At 37.3% G+C, this 14,989-nt stretch overlaps 1 protein-coding gene across 3 annotated transcripts in view; it reads left to right on the forward strand.

Annotated features, from left to right (window-relative positions):
- Positions 1–14,989, forward strand: part of ncoa4 (nuclear receptor coactivator 4) — a 46,522-nt gene that overhangs the window by 21,159 nt on the left and 10,374 nt on the right. For all 3 annotated transcript variants that reach the window (XM_063070713.1, XM_063070712.1, XM_063070714.1), the window contains exons 4-9: positions 351–439; positions 923–1,031; positions 3,650–3,727; positions 5,546–5,656; positions 12,431–13,678; positions 14,819–14,899. In XM_063070713.1, the coding sequence (XP_062926783.1) occupies positions 351–439; positions 923–1,031; positions 3,650–3,727; positions 5,546–5,656; positions 12,431–13,678; positions 14,819–14,899 (1,716 nt within the window). The remainder of the gene's footprint in view (positions 1–350; positions 440–922; positions 1,032–3,649; positions 3,728–5,545; positions 5,657–12,430; positions 13,679–14,818; positions 14,900–14,989) is intronic.

A 14,989-nucleotide genomic window follows, 5' to 3' on the forward strand; every position in this document is an offset into this window, starting at 1 on the left:
GCTGGTCCACGTCAGAGGGTTGTTTTCTATGAAGCGGGTCTTTGCAATTATGCTGGACAAAGCGTGAACAGTTTATTACCTTTTGTTTTCAAATGACATTAATGTACTAGTTATGATTTTGTAAATCTCATATTTTCATAGTCATGTAATTTTGCATGCAAATATCTTATCAATTAGCTAAGTATGGTGTACTTCGAACTCTTATCTCCAAATAATTTGGTCAGGTCTCTGAATTATTAATCCTTTAATACAATCATTAGGCTATCAATAAATCTCATAAAAGAATTTCGACATATGTTAAGATTATATGCTTTATAAATGTATCAATGCAAATTTTCATTTCCTCCCAGCTGCTTGGTCAATTCAATTGCCTTATTCATCAATTGGAATATCCCCAGAATAACCATCCAACAAGTGAAGTTACAGCCTGCCTGGAGAGGTGAGTTACTTCAAATTGTAGCAGCTTTTTGTTGCTATTGTACCCAGCGTGATCTCTAATGAGAAATTTAAGGCTTGTGATATAAGTAGCTACCAGACGCACCGCATTAATACTGTTGCCTTAGTTTCATGGATCTAGGTTTTCTATGAGTGCTCTAGGTTCAACCCGCATCCCAGAGACATACTGATTGTTTAGTTAATTGGTTACTGTAATCAACAAATGATAAGTGACGAAAGAATTAAAAGACCATTGATGGATATGTGTGAGTATTGAGTTTCAGGAAAATGAGTCTAATGGGAGTTGGCATGAATCTGATATTAAGGAAAAATTTGCTGCACAGTTGAATAGAAGTGTGAGATGTATTGACTTAGTTAATAGCACCTTTATTAAAAGATGAGCATTTTTCTCCAAACAAAATCTTAAAAGTAATCAATAAAACCTTTTACGAACACATTGATATTAAAACTTAAACTCCATTTCCAGATTGAAGAACCTAGCCCTGAAACCAGAAGAATCTCCAATCCTGAATTTTGAAGCTGATGTCCCTTCACTCCGCCAAGCCATTACAAGCTTTGGGGCCATTAAAACTCCGGTAATGGTCTTAACCTTTCTTAAATTAAGAAATATTTATTGTAATGAATAGGTGGGGCGAAGCATCTGGTTTTTACTTCATTAGAGGATGCTTTTAAGAGGTGGGGTGAATATGCTTTATTTTGTGTCCATTTAGTTGAAGAACAAACTATTTCATTGGTACTACTTAAACATTCACTAGCCTCTTACCTACAGTTGCAAGAAAATGTTTTTGAACCCTTTGTGATTACCTGGTTTTCTGCATTAATTACTCATAAAACATGGTCTGATCTTTGTCTAAGTCACAATAATAGACAAACACTATCTAAGCTAATATCTCAGAGAATTGTACTACTACTACTAGTCAATACTGAGTACACTATTTAAACAATCACAGTCTAGGTTCAAAACAGGATGTGAACCTCTGGGGTAATGCTGTCTACAGAAGCTATTTGGAGTCAGATGTTCCAATCAATGAGATGAGATTGGAGGTGTAGGTTGTAGTCGTGCCCTGCCCTATTGAGAAAGACCCACAAAGTCAGATTACTGACAGAGCTTGCTCTTAAGAAAGATCTGTTTATGTGCACCATGCTTTGATGACATCTTTCGGAGGACCTTAGAAGAATTGTAGAAATGCTTAAGCTGGAAAAGGCGACAAAAGCATTTCTAAACACCTGAGTGTTCATCAGTCCACAGGAAGAGAAATAATTATGGAGGAAATTCAGCACTGTTGCTACAAAGTTCAGTACTGAAGGAGGTGAAGAAAAACCCAAGAGTTCATGAGTTCACTGTAAGAAAACCACTGAACAAGAATTGTGTTCATGGAAGGACACTATGGAGGAAACCACAGCTCTTCCAAAAAAAAACATTGGTTCGTCTCCATTTTGCAAAAAACCATCTGGATGTTCCACAATGCTTCTGGGACAATGTTCTGTGGACAGATGAGATGAAAGTTGAGCTTTGTGCAGAAATGCATACCGCTATGTTTGGAGGAAAAAGGGCAGTGCACATTAACACCAAACCCACATCCAAACTGAAGGATTGTGGAAAGAGCATCATGGCTTGGGGTTGCTTTGCTGCCTCGCGGCCTGGATAACTTGCAATCATTGAAGGAATAGTGTTCAAAACTGTATGAAGACATTTTACAGGACAATGTCAGGGTACTGGTCTGTCACCTGAAGCTTAATAGAAGTTATAGATGATGCAGCAAGCCAATAATCCAAAAGACAAGGGTAAATCAACAACAGAATGGTTTAACAGGAAGAAAAATTATGTTTTGGTATGGCCAGGTCAGTCCTGACCTTAACCCAGTTGAGATGCTGTGACATGACCTGAAGAGGGTTGTTCAGGCAAGGTATCTGAGAAATTTTGATGAACTGAAACAGTTTTGTATGGAGAAATGGTCTAAAATTTCTCGGGAATGAAAGGGTTACCATATGAGTAATGCCTGGCAACTCTTGGGCTGTATTCCCTGGAGTTCAGGAGACTGAGGGGGTTCTCACAGAAACATTCCAAATGTTAAAAGGTCTGAACAGATTAGATATGGCAAAGTTATTTCCCATGGTGGGGGAGTCTAGGACAAGAGGCACGACTTCAGGATTGAAGGACGTCTATTTAGAACAGAGATGCGGAGAAATTACTTTAGCCAGAGTGTGGTAAATCTGTGGAATTTGTTGCCACGAGCGGCTGTGGAGGCCAAGTCATTGGGTGTATTTACGGCAGAGGTAGATAGGTTTTTGATTAGCTAAGACATCAAAGGGTATGGGGAGAAGGCAGGGGAGTGGGGATGACTGGAAGAATTGGATCAGCCAGCCCATGATTGGCGGGGTAGACTCAATGGGCTGAATGGCCTACTTTTGCTCCTATATCTTATGGTATTGTGCAAGTTTGATCAGCAGATAGAGGAAATGTTTGGTGGAAGTTATTGCTGCTAAAAAGAGGTTCTACCAGTTATAAAATACAAGGGTCTACATACTTTTTCCAGCCTGGACTGTGAATCATTAAATAATGCGCCCAATAAAGACAGTGGAAAGTACAATTGTTTGTGTGTTATTAGTTTAGGCAGATTGTGTTTGTCTGTTATTGTCTTAGATGAAGATCAGACCACATTTTATGAGTAATTAATGCAGAAAATGAGTTAATGTCAAAGGGATCAAAAACGTCCTTGCAACTGTATGTTGCAGGTTACCTCTCTTTGGGGTGTTGTAAGTGTCCAGGTTGGATCCTACATTAATTTGCATATAATAAAGCCACATCTCTTGATGTACCCTTAATCTCAGGAATGTAGGGTTAGGTAATACATTTTTATTATGATATTCCCGGACAGGTTCTCCTCTTCCTTACTCCTACTTATGATTTTATTAGGCATTGGCTCAGTGACCCTGCTACCTATGCTCCTTGCCATGCAAAAGCTGCTTTCGTAGCCAAAGTGATGGGCATATTCATGATTTCTCTATTATAACCACAATGTTTTTTGGGCTGAATTTAAACCTTTAAAGTAAAATTAAGGTGACCCAACACATTTTTAGGACAGCAAATAAGTTTGTGTTCATACCACTTATAAATGTGGGTGGAAGTTTGGTAGCGCTGATATTTGTTGTCTGCCTAAAATCAAAGGAATTAATTTCTGGTCTGGTGCAGGGTTCAGAAAAGGACTGCAAGAGTACTTGCGGCATGTCAGTTGATCTGGATTACTGCTTTGTACCAATGCTAGCAAAGGTAAACAATCTTTTTAGATATTACATCATTTGCAATCCTGATGTGTTGATTTTTTTGCTCTTGATTATCCTGTGTTTACTGGAGTTTACAAAGTACATTAATTATGCAGTTATTGAATGAATACCATGCAATGTCAGTTACTAAATACCTGCTTTTGATCTCAGTAGGCACACACATATATTGCAAAATATTCCATCAAGAATTGAGTGTAAACTTGGATAATGTTGGTGATTACATGCTTGCTCTTCAGACACAGGTTTTGTGGTTTCCAAAGCACCATACTAGTCTCCATCATTACTGAACATATTGATCAATTTAAGTCCAATATTAATCAGGGTTTCCTGGAGTACAAGCTGATTTGCAAGTGAATTTGCCATTAAATGTTATGGAACTTATCTATTAAGCACCTTGCTGTTGGTCTCTTAGCAGTTGTAACTTTGCACTTTGTGATGCCCTCTCTGAAACTGTAAAGGCACGCACATCATCCACTTTGGAAGGAAAAATTAAAGAGCAGATTATTATTTAAATGGTAAAATATTGCAGAATGCTGCTGTGCAGAGGGACTTGCGTTAATCACAAAAGATTGGTTTGCAGGTGCAGCGGACTATCAAGAAGGCAAGTGGAATGTTGGCTTTCATTGCTAGAGGGATTGAATTTAAGAGCAGGAAGGTTATGCTGCAGCTGTACATGGTATTGATAAGTCTGCACCTGGAGTACTGTGTGCAGTTCTGGTTTCCTTACTTGAGGAATGATATACTGGCTTTGGAGATAGTGCACCAAGTTGATTCCAGAGATGAAGGGGCTAGACTATGAGGAGAGATTGAGTTGCCTGGGACTATACTTGCTGGAATTCAGTAGAATGAGAGGAGATCTTATAGAAACATAAAGAATTATGAAAGGGATAGATAGATAGAGGCAGAAAAGTTGTTTCCACTGGTAGATGAGACTGGAACTAGGGGCCATAGCCTCAAGAGTTGGGGAGTAGATTTAGGGTTGAGATGAGGAAGAACTGCTTTTCCCAGAGAGTGGTGAATCTCTGGAATTCTCTGCAAAATGAAGCAGTGGAGGCTATCTCAGTAAATATTTATAAGACAAGGTTGGATAGATTTTTACATAGTAGGGGAATTGAGGGTTATGGGGAAAAGGCAGGTAAGTGGAGATGTGTCTATGGCCAGGTCAGCCATGATCTTATTGAATGGCGGAGCAGGCTCGACAGACCAGGTGGCCCACTCCTCCTCTTTCCGATGTTCTTAATTATGAAAGCTGTATTAATAATTTTGATAAGCAGGTATTCATTTTATAAAAAGCTATATGTGAATGTCTATATTTCAAGTGTAGCATTGATTATAGTTTGCTGTGGTGGTAAGATGTAGTGTTTTCTGTGCAACTGGTATTTATTTTATTGTAATGTAAATTTATTTTATTGTAATGTAATCTTGCTGAGACATTTTCAGTTTCATTTGATGTATATAGATTTGTTTTGTGAATGATGTATTGTGGAGCATGTTTATGCATTTCAGTGGCATTGAATGATCATCAAATGGGAGCTTTCATCTTGTGAGAAGAATTACAGGTGTTGGTTCTATGCCTACGGTGGGGGAATATGGCTTGTTTGCTTATAGTGCTTCTGTATTTGAAGAGTGCAGTATAGGTGACAGTGGGATACAGTAGACAATGTTCTGATGAACTATCATTTATATTAACATGAACTCTTTCTCTATCTCTAGGGTATTGTTGACTTAAATTTTTGAAACCCCACATTATTTTGTTTTTATATTAATGCATCTCTGATTCATATTGGCTTTCTTTTTCTTGCAGAAGACATTCCCCAATGGTAATGAATGCCCACTTGCTGACTGGCTGTATAGCCCTCCAGTGAAGCGGATGCCATTCCTAAACATAGACTATCCACTGAAGCCACCCAGCCAGGTAGGTATCAGTGTCCTGCTTTTTGCAGTAAGTTATATAGCCTGGAACTGGGTTCCTTACCACTGAGTCCACCCTTCCTCTTCTCCAACAGATTCTGCCATTTTTCTACTTTAACAAAGGTAATTAGCCATGGCCAATCCTAATATCTTTGAACGTGGGAGGAAACCTGAGGTCACAGGCAGAACTTGTAAACTACAAATAGCACAACATTCCTTTCGGCATTGATAATTTAAATATTTCCATTTATGATAAAATGGTTATTTCTAAACCGCTTACGAGTCATCTTTCTCACAGAGAAGACCTGTTTGTGCTGATGAGCTAGCAACTGTGTATTGCACTAAATTTCCCCAACTCCATTGTGTGACACTGTTCAATATTCTAAAACAAATACAACAAGTGCTGAAAATCTGGAAAATAAAACTGGAAATGCTCAGGAGATCTAGCAGTATCTGTGCTGAAAAAATGTTCTTTGATGACATTCATCTGAACAAGGTGGAGATAAAAGTTCTATGATGTAGTGAAAGAAGGAAAATATTCTGCAAGTGTAGAAAGGTGCATTGCTTGTCCCGCCAGTATCGCTATGGACCGCCACAGCTATCCAGATCGGGCAATGATTCATATCCACTTCTTCCACCCTCTGTTGTATTTGATGCTCTTCTTTGTGGCTACCTCTACATTGACAAGATCAAGTGTAGACTAGACATTGTGGAACACCTACACTGTCCATTTGCCTCTCTGAACTCCTCATTCCATGCCATCTCTGTGTCTCCTAATCTGTCTCCACCTATAAGCTGCTGTCTCCCAATATCCCAACACTGCTTAGTTCCAGCCGTTTGGTTTTTATTTACTCCAGACCACAGCATCTATAATCTCTTGTGTTTCCAGAAAATCCTGTGTTGGATTGTATTTGAGAATGTATTGAACTTTGTTGGAGTGTCCAGGAGGCAGTGGATAGTGATATTGAGAATTAAAATGGTGGGTGGTTAGAAGCTCAGGATTCATCGTTCCCCATTGTAGAGGACACTACATTATTAGCAATCAAATATTTGTCATGGAAACACTAACTAAGAACACCAGAGCGACTTTTGAGTTTCATTTTAAGAGTTTATTAACATGATATCATGGAGAGTCTGCAGCAGTCTCCACTGCCACCAGAACTCTGAATTTTAAGTTGTACAGAGCTCATTTGTACAGCAAGACAGATCCTGCTGGCTGTTGATGGAATAGCAGCACTTTTATAGGTGCTCCTACTCTTTTTAATTTACTGCTTCCAACTTGTTTTGAAAACTTACTTTTAAATGCTTTATAATGAGTTGTGCTAAAACTACTAAAAAAGAAAGAGAACCCTCCGGTAACTTTGGAAACTATTTTGGTGACACTTTGGCAACATAAAAATGAACTTTCGGAGAAGTTACAGCAACTCAGCGCTGAATTTAAACGGATAGATGGAAAATTGGATTCTATTCAAAAACTTTTAAGTGAACACGATAAACGGATAAAAGAGAACGAAGATATTTTGATGACGTTTGACACGAAGATTGCTGACCTGGAACAGATCTGTGATAAACAGTTAAAGGCTAATGAAATATTAAGGCAGAAGGTTATCAACTTAGAAAATAGAAACAGAAGAAACAATCAACGTATTCTAGGTTTTAAAGAGTCATTGGAAGGCAATCAGCCTTCGGAATTTTTTGCAAACCTTTTGGCTAAATTATTTCCAAATATTTTAAAATCTCCACCTAAAATAGACCGAGCTCATAGATCGCTGTACCAAGACCTCCTCCGGGAGGATGACCCTGCTCAGTGTTAATTTGTCTTCATGACTTTCAAACAAAGGAACTTTTAATTCGTGGAGCTCGTAGGAAAGGTATGATTGATTATGAAGACCAGAAATTCAGAAATGTGGAAGATCTTTCACCTGAGGTGTTGAATGAACGCTTCAAGTTTAAAAAAAGTCATGTCTGAGCTGTATAATAAAGATTTTTAAAACCCTCTCTTTGATACCCTGCTTGTCTTAGAATCATTTTGAAAAAGGGTTCTGAGAGATGGTTTTGCTTGACCGAAGAGGTGCAGGATTTTTTGAATGCTGAATCAATCTCAGAAGTTGTTAAGAAAAAAGCTAATAAGGAGAGAATTGAATTAATTCTGATTTCTTAGATTGATTAAACGTTCCTACACTTTCTGATGATAATCGAAAATTGCTGGATCAACCCATTCCTTATGAGGAAATTGCACTTGAGGAAGACTCTGGGTCCTGATGGATTTTTGGGAGAGTTTTATAAGGCTTTTTCCTCTTTGCTTATACCTCACTTATACTCAGTCCTTCAGGACTCTTTTAAATTAGGTAGGTTGCCACAATCTTTTTATGAAGCCTGCATTTTGCTTATTCTTAAAAAGAATAAGGATCCAACTGAATGTTCTTCTTTTAGACCAATTTCCTTAATGTTGATACTAAAATTTTATCTAAATTTTTGGGTAGTAGGATTGAAAATATTTTGCCATCTATTATTTCTGATGATCAGACTGGATTTATCAAAAGTCGATACTCCCACTTTAATATTCGTTGTTTATTGAATGTTATTTATTCTCCTTCTAAAGAGATATCGGAATATGTGATATCCTTAGATGCTGAGAAAGCCTTTGATCGGGTTGAATAGAATTATTTATTTAAAACCTTAGAAAAATTTAACTTTGGGCCAGATTTTATTCAATGGATTAAATTACTTTACCTGTCTCCCTCCGCTCAGGTTCTTACTAACTCTTAGAATTCTAAACCATTTAAACTTCAACGTGGAACCAGACAAGGTTGTCCTTTGAGTCCTTTGCTTTTTGATTTGGTCTTAGAACCTTTAGCTATTGCTTTCCGGGAATCTAATGATATCACTGGTATTTTAAGGAGGGGTATTACTCACAAAGTGTTGCTTTATGCTGATGACCTTTTGCTCTACATTTCTAATGTGGAGTCTTTACCTTCCGTACTCTCTACTTTCCTGCTTTAGTCAGTTTTCAGGATATAAACTTAACCTTCATAAGAGTGATAATAATTTGGTATTAGTTAATACTAACCTTCCTTTTAAAATTGTAAAAAATCAATTTTCTTATTTGGGCGTAACAATTACTAGGAATTATAAATTCCTTTTAAAAGAAAATTTTTTTACACTTCTGAATTATGTTAAGAAGGCACTATCAAATTGGTCACCCCTCTCTATATCATTGGTTGGCCGAATTAATTCTATTAAAATGAATATTTTGCCAAAATTTTTATATTTATTTCAGGCCGTACCTGTTTTTATTCCTAAATCCTTTTTCTGGATTCTATTATATCTTCATATATATGGAAAATAAAATTTTTTGATTAAATAAAGTTGATCTTCAGAAAGCAAAAAAGAATGGAGGTTTAGCTTTACCCAATTTTAGGTTTTATTACTGGGCAGTTAATATACGGAATTTTACGTTTTGGTTATATTATATTAATCGAGAGGACTGTCCGGTCTGGGTTTCTTTAGAAGCTAATTCTATTAATAAATTTTCTATCCTTTCTCTTCTCGGATTCTCAATTCCTTTATCTTTAAGTAATTTAACTGTTAATTTTGTAGTTAAACACTCCTTGAGGATTTGGGTACAGTTTAGAAAATAATTTGGTTTATTGAGTTTTTCACTTTCATATCCCATTTTTTAAAACTTTTTTTAAACCTATGACTGATGTAGTTTTTAAAGAGTGGAATAGTTTGGGTATTTTCAGGATTTGTTTGTTGGAGGTGGTCTCTCTTCATTCGAACAATTGTCAGCTAAGTATAACCTACCCAAAACTCACTTCTTTCTATATTTACAAATTAGAGACCTTTTGCGTTCTCAAGTACATACATTTCCTAAGAGTCCAGATAAGAATTTACTTGATACAATTTTTAATTTGAAACTCTTCCATACTGGATCTATATCTAATATTTATGGCATGTTTTTGGGAATGAGAAATATTCCTTTAGACAAAATTGAAAACCTCTGGGAACAAGATTTACAGATTCTAATTTCTGAGGATACTTGGAATGAAATTTTTAAATTGGTTAATACCTCGTCATTCCCTTCTATAATTTAAAGTGGTTCATAGGGCCCACATGACTAAAGATAAGCTCTCTCGTTTTTATTCGGATATATCTCCCTATTGTGATAGGTGTAACAGTTGAGAAGCTGCACTAATTCATATGTTTTGGACTTGTCCGAGTCTTGAAAAATATTGGAAGGAAGTGTTCCAAACTTTTTCAGTGCTCTTTAAAGTAAATTTTAAACCTAATCCTTTGACTGCCTTATTTGGTGTTGTTGGAGGAAATGATATTGGAGTCAACGACTGCATATGTTGGCTTTTATGTCTCTTATAGCCAGGAGGGTGTTGTTGCTTAAGTGGAAGGATGCCACTCCGCCTATTCATACTCATTGGTTAAATGATGTTATGTCATGTTTAAATTTAGAGAAGATTCGTTGTTCAATTTCTGAACCTACAGAAGTTTTTTTTACATTCTGGGGACCTTTTTTGAATTATTTTCAAAGTCTTTGATTTGCTATTAAGCACAGATATTGGCTAAAAAAATTTTTTATTATATGATAATTCCTCTTTTTTTAAAAACTAAACAGCTGTTTTTTTTCTGGTAGTGGATTTAGATTTTTTTTTGTATAACAGTATATTTTTTCAATATTATGTTTAAATTTAAGAGGAAATATGTTCAGGAAGCAACTTCCTGAAGAGATGACATTTTAAAAAAAGAAATGTTAATAAGTACTTGTTATGTACCCTCCATGTTGATTATGCATAATAACATATAGCCCAGTGTGAGGTAAAGATCCTTTGCCTACAGGGCAAATGTAATATCTTCATTTAATTGATCTGTAAGGCTTTGGTAGAAGGTTTCATGTACCTTTGTTCATATCACTTTAATGGATTATTGAAATATTTGAGTGATTTTTTTTTTCAATCTCTAATTTAGTGCATTCCATTCACATTTAGTAGATATAACTCTTGAGGAAGTGGTTTCAAGGTAGATCAAGGTTTTGCTTTTATAATCCCTGAGCAACTTAATCAGTCCTTTGATAAATTGATTATTATTATCACCTGTACTGTGGGGTGGCCTGATAGTGTAGTGTTTAGTGTAATGCCGTTACAATGCCAGTGACCTGTTTGTAAGGAGTTTGCATGTTCACCCCGTGACTACGGGTTTCCTCCAGATGCTATAGTTTCCTTCCAGGAAACTACGAGTTAGGGCAAGTAAACTGAGTGCAATGTTGCCGCCACAATCAACGACATGTATGGGTTGCCCTCAGCACATCCTGGGACTCTGCTAGTCATCAACGCAAGCGGTACATTTCAGTGTTATGTTATGATGTACATGTGACAAATAACCCTTTATGTACCAAGGTGCAGTGTAAAACTTGTCTTGCATGCCATTCACACAGAACCATCCATTACAAAACAACAGAGGGGCTTATTATGCTGCTTAATTTAGGATTGTTGAGGACCATTGCTTTATCATTGATTGTGATTTGTTTTATTGGACAACATAGGAAGAAATGAATTAACATTTTGTTAAAATGAGCCAGTGTTCAAGTAGTAATAGCAATAGTAATTGGTATGCAGTGAAAAACTTAATGAAGTCATCTGGTTATTAATTACAATTACACTTTATTACGTCAGAATGCAGATTGGATCATGCCAGCACAGTATAGATCTGGCTGTATCAAACACTGAATTCACACTGGTTAGATGATTTTTAGTTACCTAATAAATATGTATGTTGAATGATTTTTTTAAAGTGGACTGCTGTCATTGGAATGAATTGACCATGTTAACACTGCACGGAGGGGACATTTTGAGATTTGGATTCATTAAAACTCATCAAATAATTTTTGAGACTTGAGCTAGTTAGGAACCATCCTTGGGCTAGAGAAAAGTCTCAAATGGAGGAAGGAAGAGAGTTGAGTATGTCTGGAAATAGGAACCTATGAATTTGTACAGCTTCAAAATTGTATTAGGAGATGGGTGATTAAATTATACTTGACAAAGTACCTTGGAATTTGCTTATTGGAGGCAACTTTATAAGGAAAACATGATATTGAGCAGTGGTATAGTAAAATTCCAATAATCTGCCATCGGAGTATTTAGAAATCTATTAACTCATTAGGAAACATTTGTACTTGCTGTGGGGAATCAGTTCCTGTGGGACTCCACATTTACTGAAATATTACTGTATAATATCATGTTTAGCTTTTTTTATTTAGCGATACAGTACAGAATTATCCTTTCTGGCCCTTCGCACTGCACTGTCCAGCAACCCTGAAACCCCAATTTAACCCTCACCTAATCGCAGGACAATTTGCAATGACCATTTAATCTACTCAGTACATCCTTGGACTGGGGGAGAACCCTGAGAAAACCCACACATTCCACGCGGAAGACGTACAGACTCCTTACAAATGATGTCGGAATTGAACTCTGAACTCTTTGACACCCTGAGCTGTAATGGCGTTGCGCTGACTGCCAAGCTACCGTGGTGCCCAGGTTTAAATTCCGAATTAGAAATGTATTGGAGTATTAATAAATTAACATCTGATAGCTTGGAAAATGTGCACGTCCTGAGTGGCTGGATTAACAATTTTACTGTATTTGGAATTTTATGTATACTAATCAAATTAATGTTAAAATTTATCGTAGTGTTGAGATCATTGTCCTGATTCCTTGTAGTGAGGTTAGTATCTAAAATTAATTGTAGTATTTAATTTTCCCCACAGGCAGCATCAAATGTTCGAGCTTGGGAATGTCAACAGGGCCTTGACCACTCGCTGTCTTTCAGTAACCAAAAGAGCAATCCAGCTGAGAACACCACTACTCAACAATCCACTGAAACCACCAGGATCTGTAATCGGGAACCAAAGGACGCAGACTACTACAGAGAGCAGGCCTGGGGTGATCGACGGGGTCTTGAGCACTGGCTGCTTTCTAGCGAGCTGGAGAATGAATCCACAGAGAAGAATGAAGCTGCAAAGAAGAATGAAGCCGCAGAAAAGAATGAAACTACAGAGAAGAAATCTGCACAACAATGCATGAGTTCTGCCCGTGAGATCCAAATTGATCTTAATTACTATAAATTACAGGCTTGGAGGCATCGTCAGGGCCTTGAGCACTGGCTCCTTCCTGTTGAGCAGAAGTCCAAACCTAGCAAGGAAGCTCCTGCACGTGAACGTTCTGAATCATCTGGTAGTTCTTCCAGTTTTGAGCTAGTAGAGCAATTTGACATGGAGATTGTGGACCAAGACGAGAAAGAACTGAGGGCACTCACTGGAAAAATGAGTGGCTGCAATGTGAAGCGCACACATGCTGAAAAATTGAGTAGCAGCAATGAGGAAGATAAGTGGAAATCCATAACTCGGCCTTTCAGAGAGAAGTTTATTGCCAGTGAGTGGCTTATGCCTAGCAAGTCTGAATCCTGTGTCAGTTGCTGTGCAGTTAAAACAAAAGCAATAGAAATAGAAAATCTTGGAAATTTGAAGTGCCTGAGTGAGCACCACAATGCCAGAAAGTCCCCGCCTGCTTCACCAAATGCTGCTCGGCGATTTCAGCAGTCCATGTTGCCATTTCAAGTGGCTGATGTCTGTAAGGCTAATGAGCAATGCAGCAGCTTCTCTGAATGTGTGTGTGGACGGAGTTGTGAAAAGGAAGCAATCAATGAGTGGCTTCTCAAACAAGGAGGGAAGGACAAGAATGGAGTGCAGACAGACCAACCAAACAAAAGTATTACAGCACCAGAGAAGGTCGAATTAGAGCAGTGGCTGCATCCCTTGTCAAAATCAGCAAGACAGCTACTTACAGAGTCTTCTGTCAATATTCCTGTAAAGTCACTGGAAGACTTGAAGTTAAGCTCTCCATTCAACACTCATATAAATCTAGTGGATAAGTTGACGTACAAAAAAAATGAGGATACTGAGAAAGGAGCTGAGCTTGAAGTGGAAAATAAATTTTTGTTACGCAAGAAAACACATGTAAGCATTTCTCCACTCCCTTGCTGCTCCTAACAAAAACTGATTTGAATGATGGTAGTACCTTCACTATTTGTTCACTTAGCAGTTGGTTTCTTATTTGTCACATGTAGGTAGATAATTCAATATTGAGAAGGAAAAGCATTAAACTATGACGTTACTTTAAAAAGAACAGCCACTTGGCATCGTGTTTTATAGTAAACCATTACGAGTTCATGATGAGTAGCACAAAATACTGGAGGAACTCAGCAGGTCAGGAAAGGAATAGTCAGCATTTTGGGCCAAGCTCCTTCATCAGGAGTGTATGATGAAATATTTTTGGGTGAATCACAGTAATCAGTTTTATTTAGAAGTACCTGCGTTATTCCTCCATACAGCTTTGGGGTTATCTCTGCTAGGATCCTAGCTATTGTAGGTGATTCTTGGAATTGGGCAAGCTGCATTGCGCCCTGCATCTATGATAATAGGAGGCTGTCATTTTTGTCAGGTGTGGACTTAGTAGTGTAGGGGTAGATTTGGATTTTTGTTTCTCAAATGTCTGGTACTGTAACTTGGGCCTCCCTATAGGAAGGTGGGCTAGCAGAGTGGATATGGTCTTGTGGTATTGGATGGGATTGTTTGACTCAATTTATTCAGCTTAGTTTTGCTGAATTGTTTGTATTCCCATAGTTATGCCACTGAGTCACATTTGATCATACCAAGATAAGTGAGGTATATTTTTAAAACTGAGAAGATGAGTGATCTTGGGAAGGAATTCACATTTACAGTTCAAGAAAATAAAGGTACTAAGCTGTAAAAAGACTCCAACTTCTAATGGAAAAGCCATGAAACAAAGCAGTCCCAAAATGACAAATAATGTAGCTTGTCTGATATTGGTACCTAGGTTTACCTGAGCTGTTATCAACTTGGATTTTTATATCTAGCTCAATACTATTAAACAAGAGGTTAAGAAGGTGTAATGACTTATTAAGCATTGCTTCACTCCTAATTGGGCAAAATGTTTTGAGATATTTGCCTGTTTAACTGAAATGTGTTCAGTGCAGTGCAGATTTAGTGGTGCATTGAAAATTCTTTCAAAATAACAAAATTCAATAGCTACTTTCCTTGTTTTTTTTCACAAACATTTCCTGTGTTTGTCTACAGGGATTGAATGGTATCCCTGAAGTGTCCAATCTTGTATCTAATCTGAGCCTTTCTGTTGGTCGAGAGAAGCTTCTGGTGAAGGTCAGTATCTGTGTTACTAATACAAATATACTAACTTTGCTTGTGTAAACTTTGTTCAGCAAATCTTAGTGATTTACTCTAACCTTTCAA

Source organism: Mobula hypostoma, chromosome 18 (genome assembly GCF_963921235.1).
Source record: "Mobula hypostoma chromosome 18, sMobHyp1.1, whole genome shotgun sequence".
Taxonomy (NCBI): domain Eukaryota; kingdom Metazoa; phylum Chordata; class Chondrichthyes; order Myliobatiformes; family Myliobatidae; genus Mobula; species Mobula hypostoma.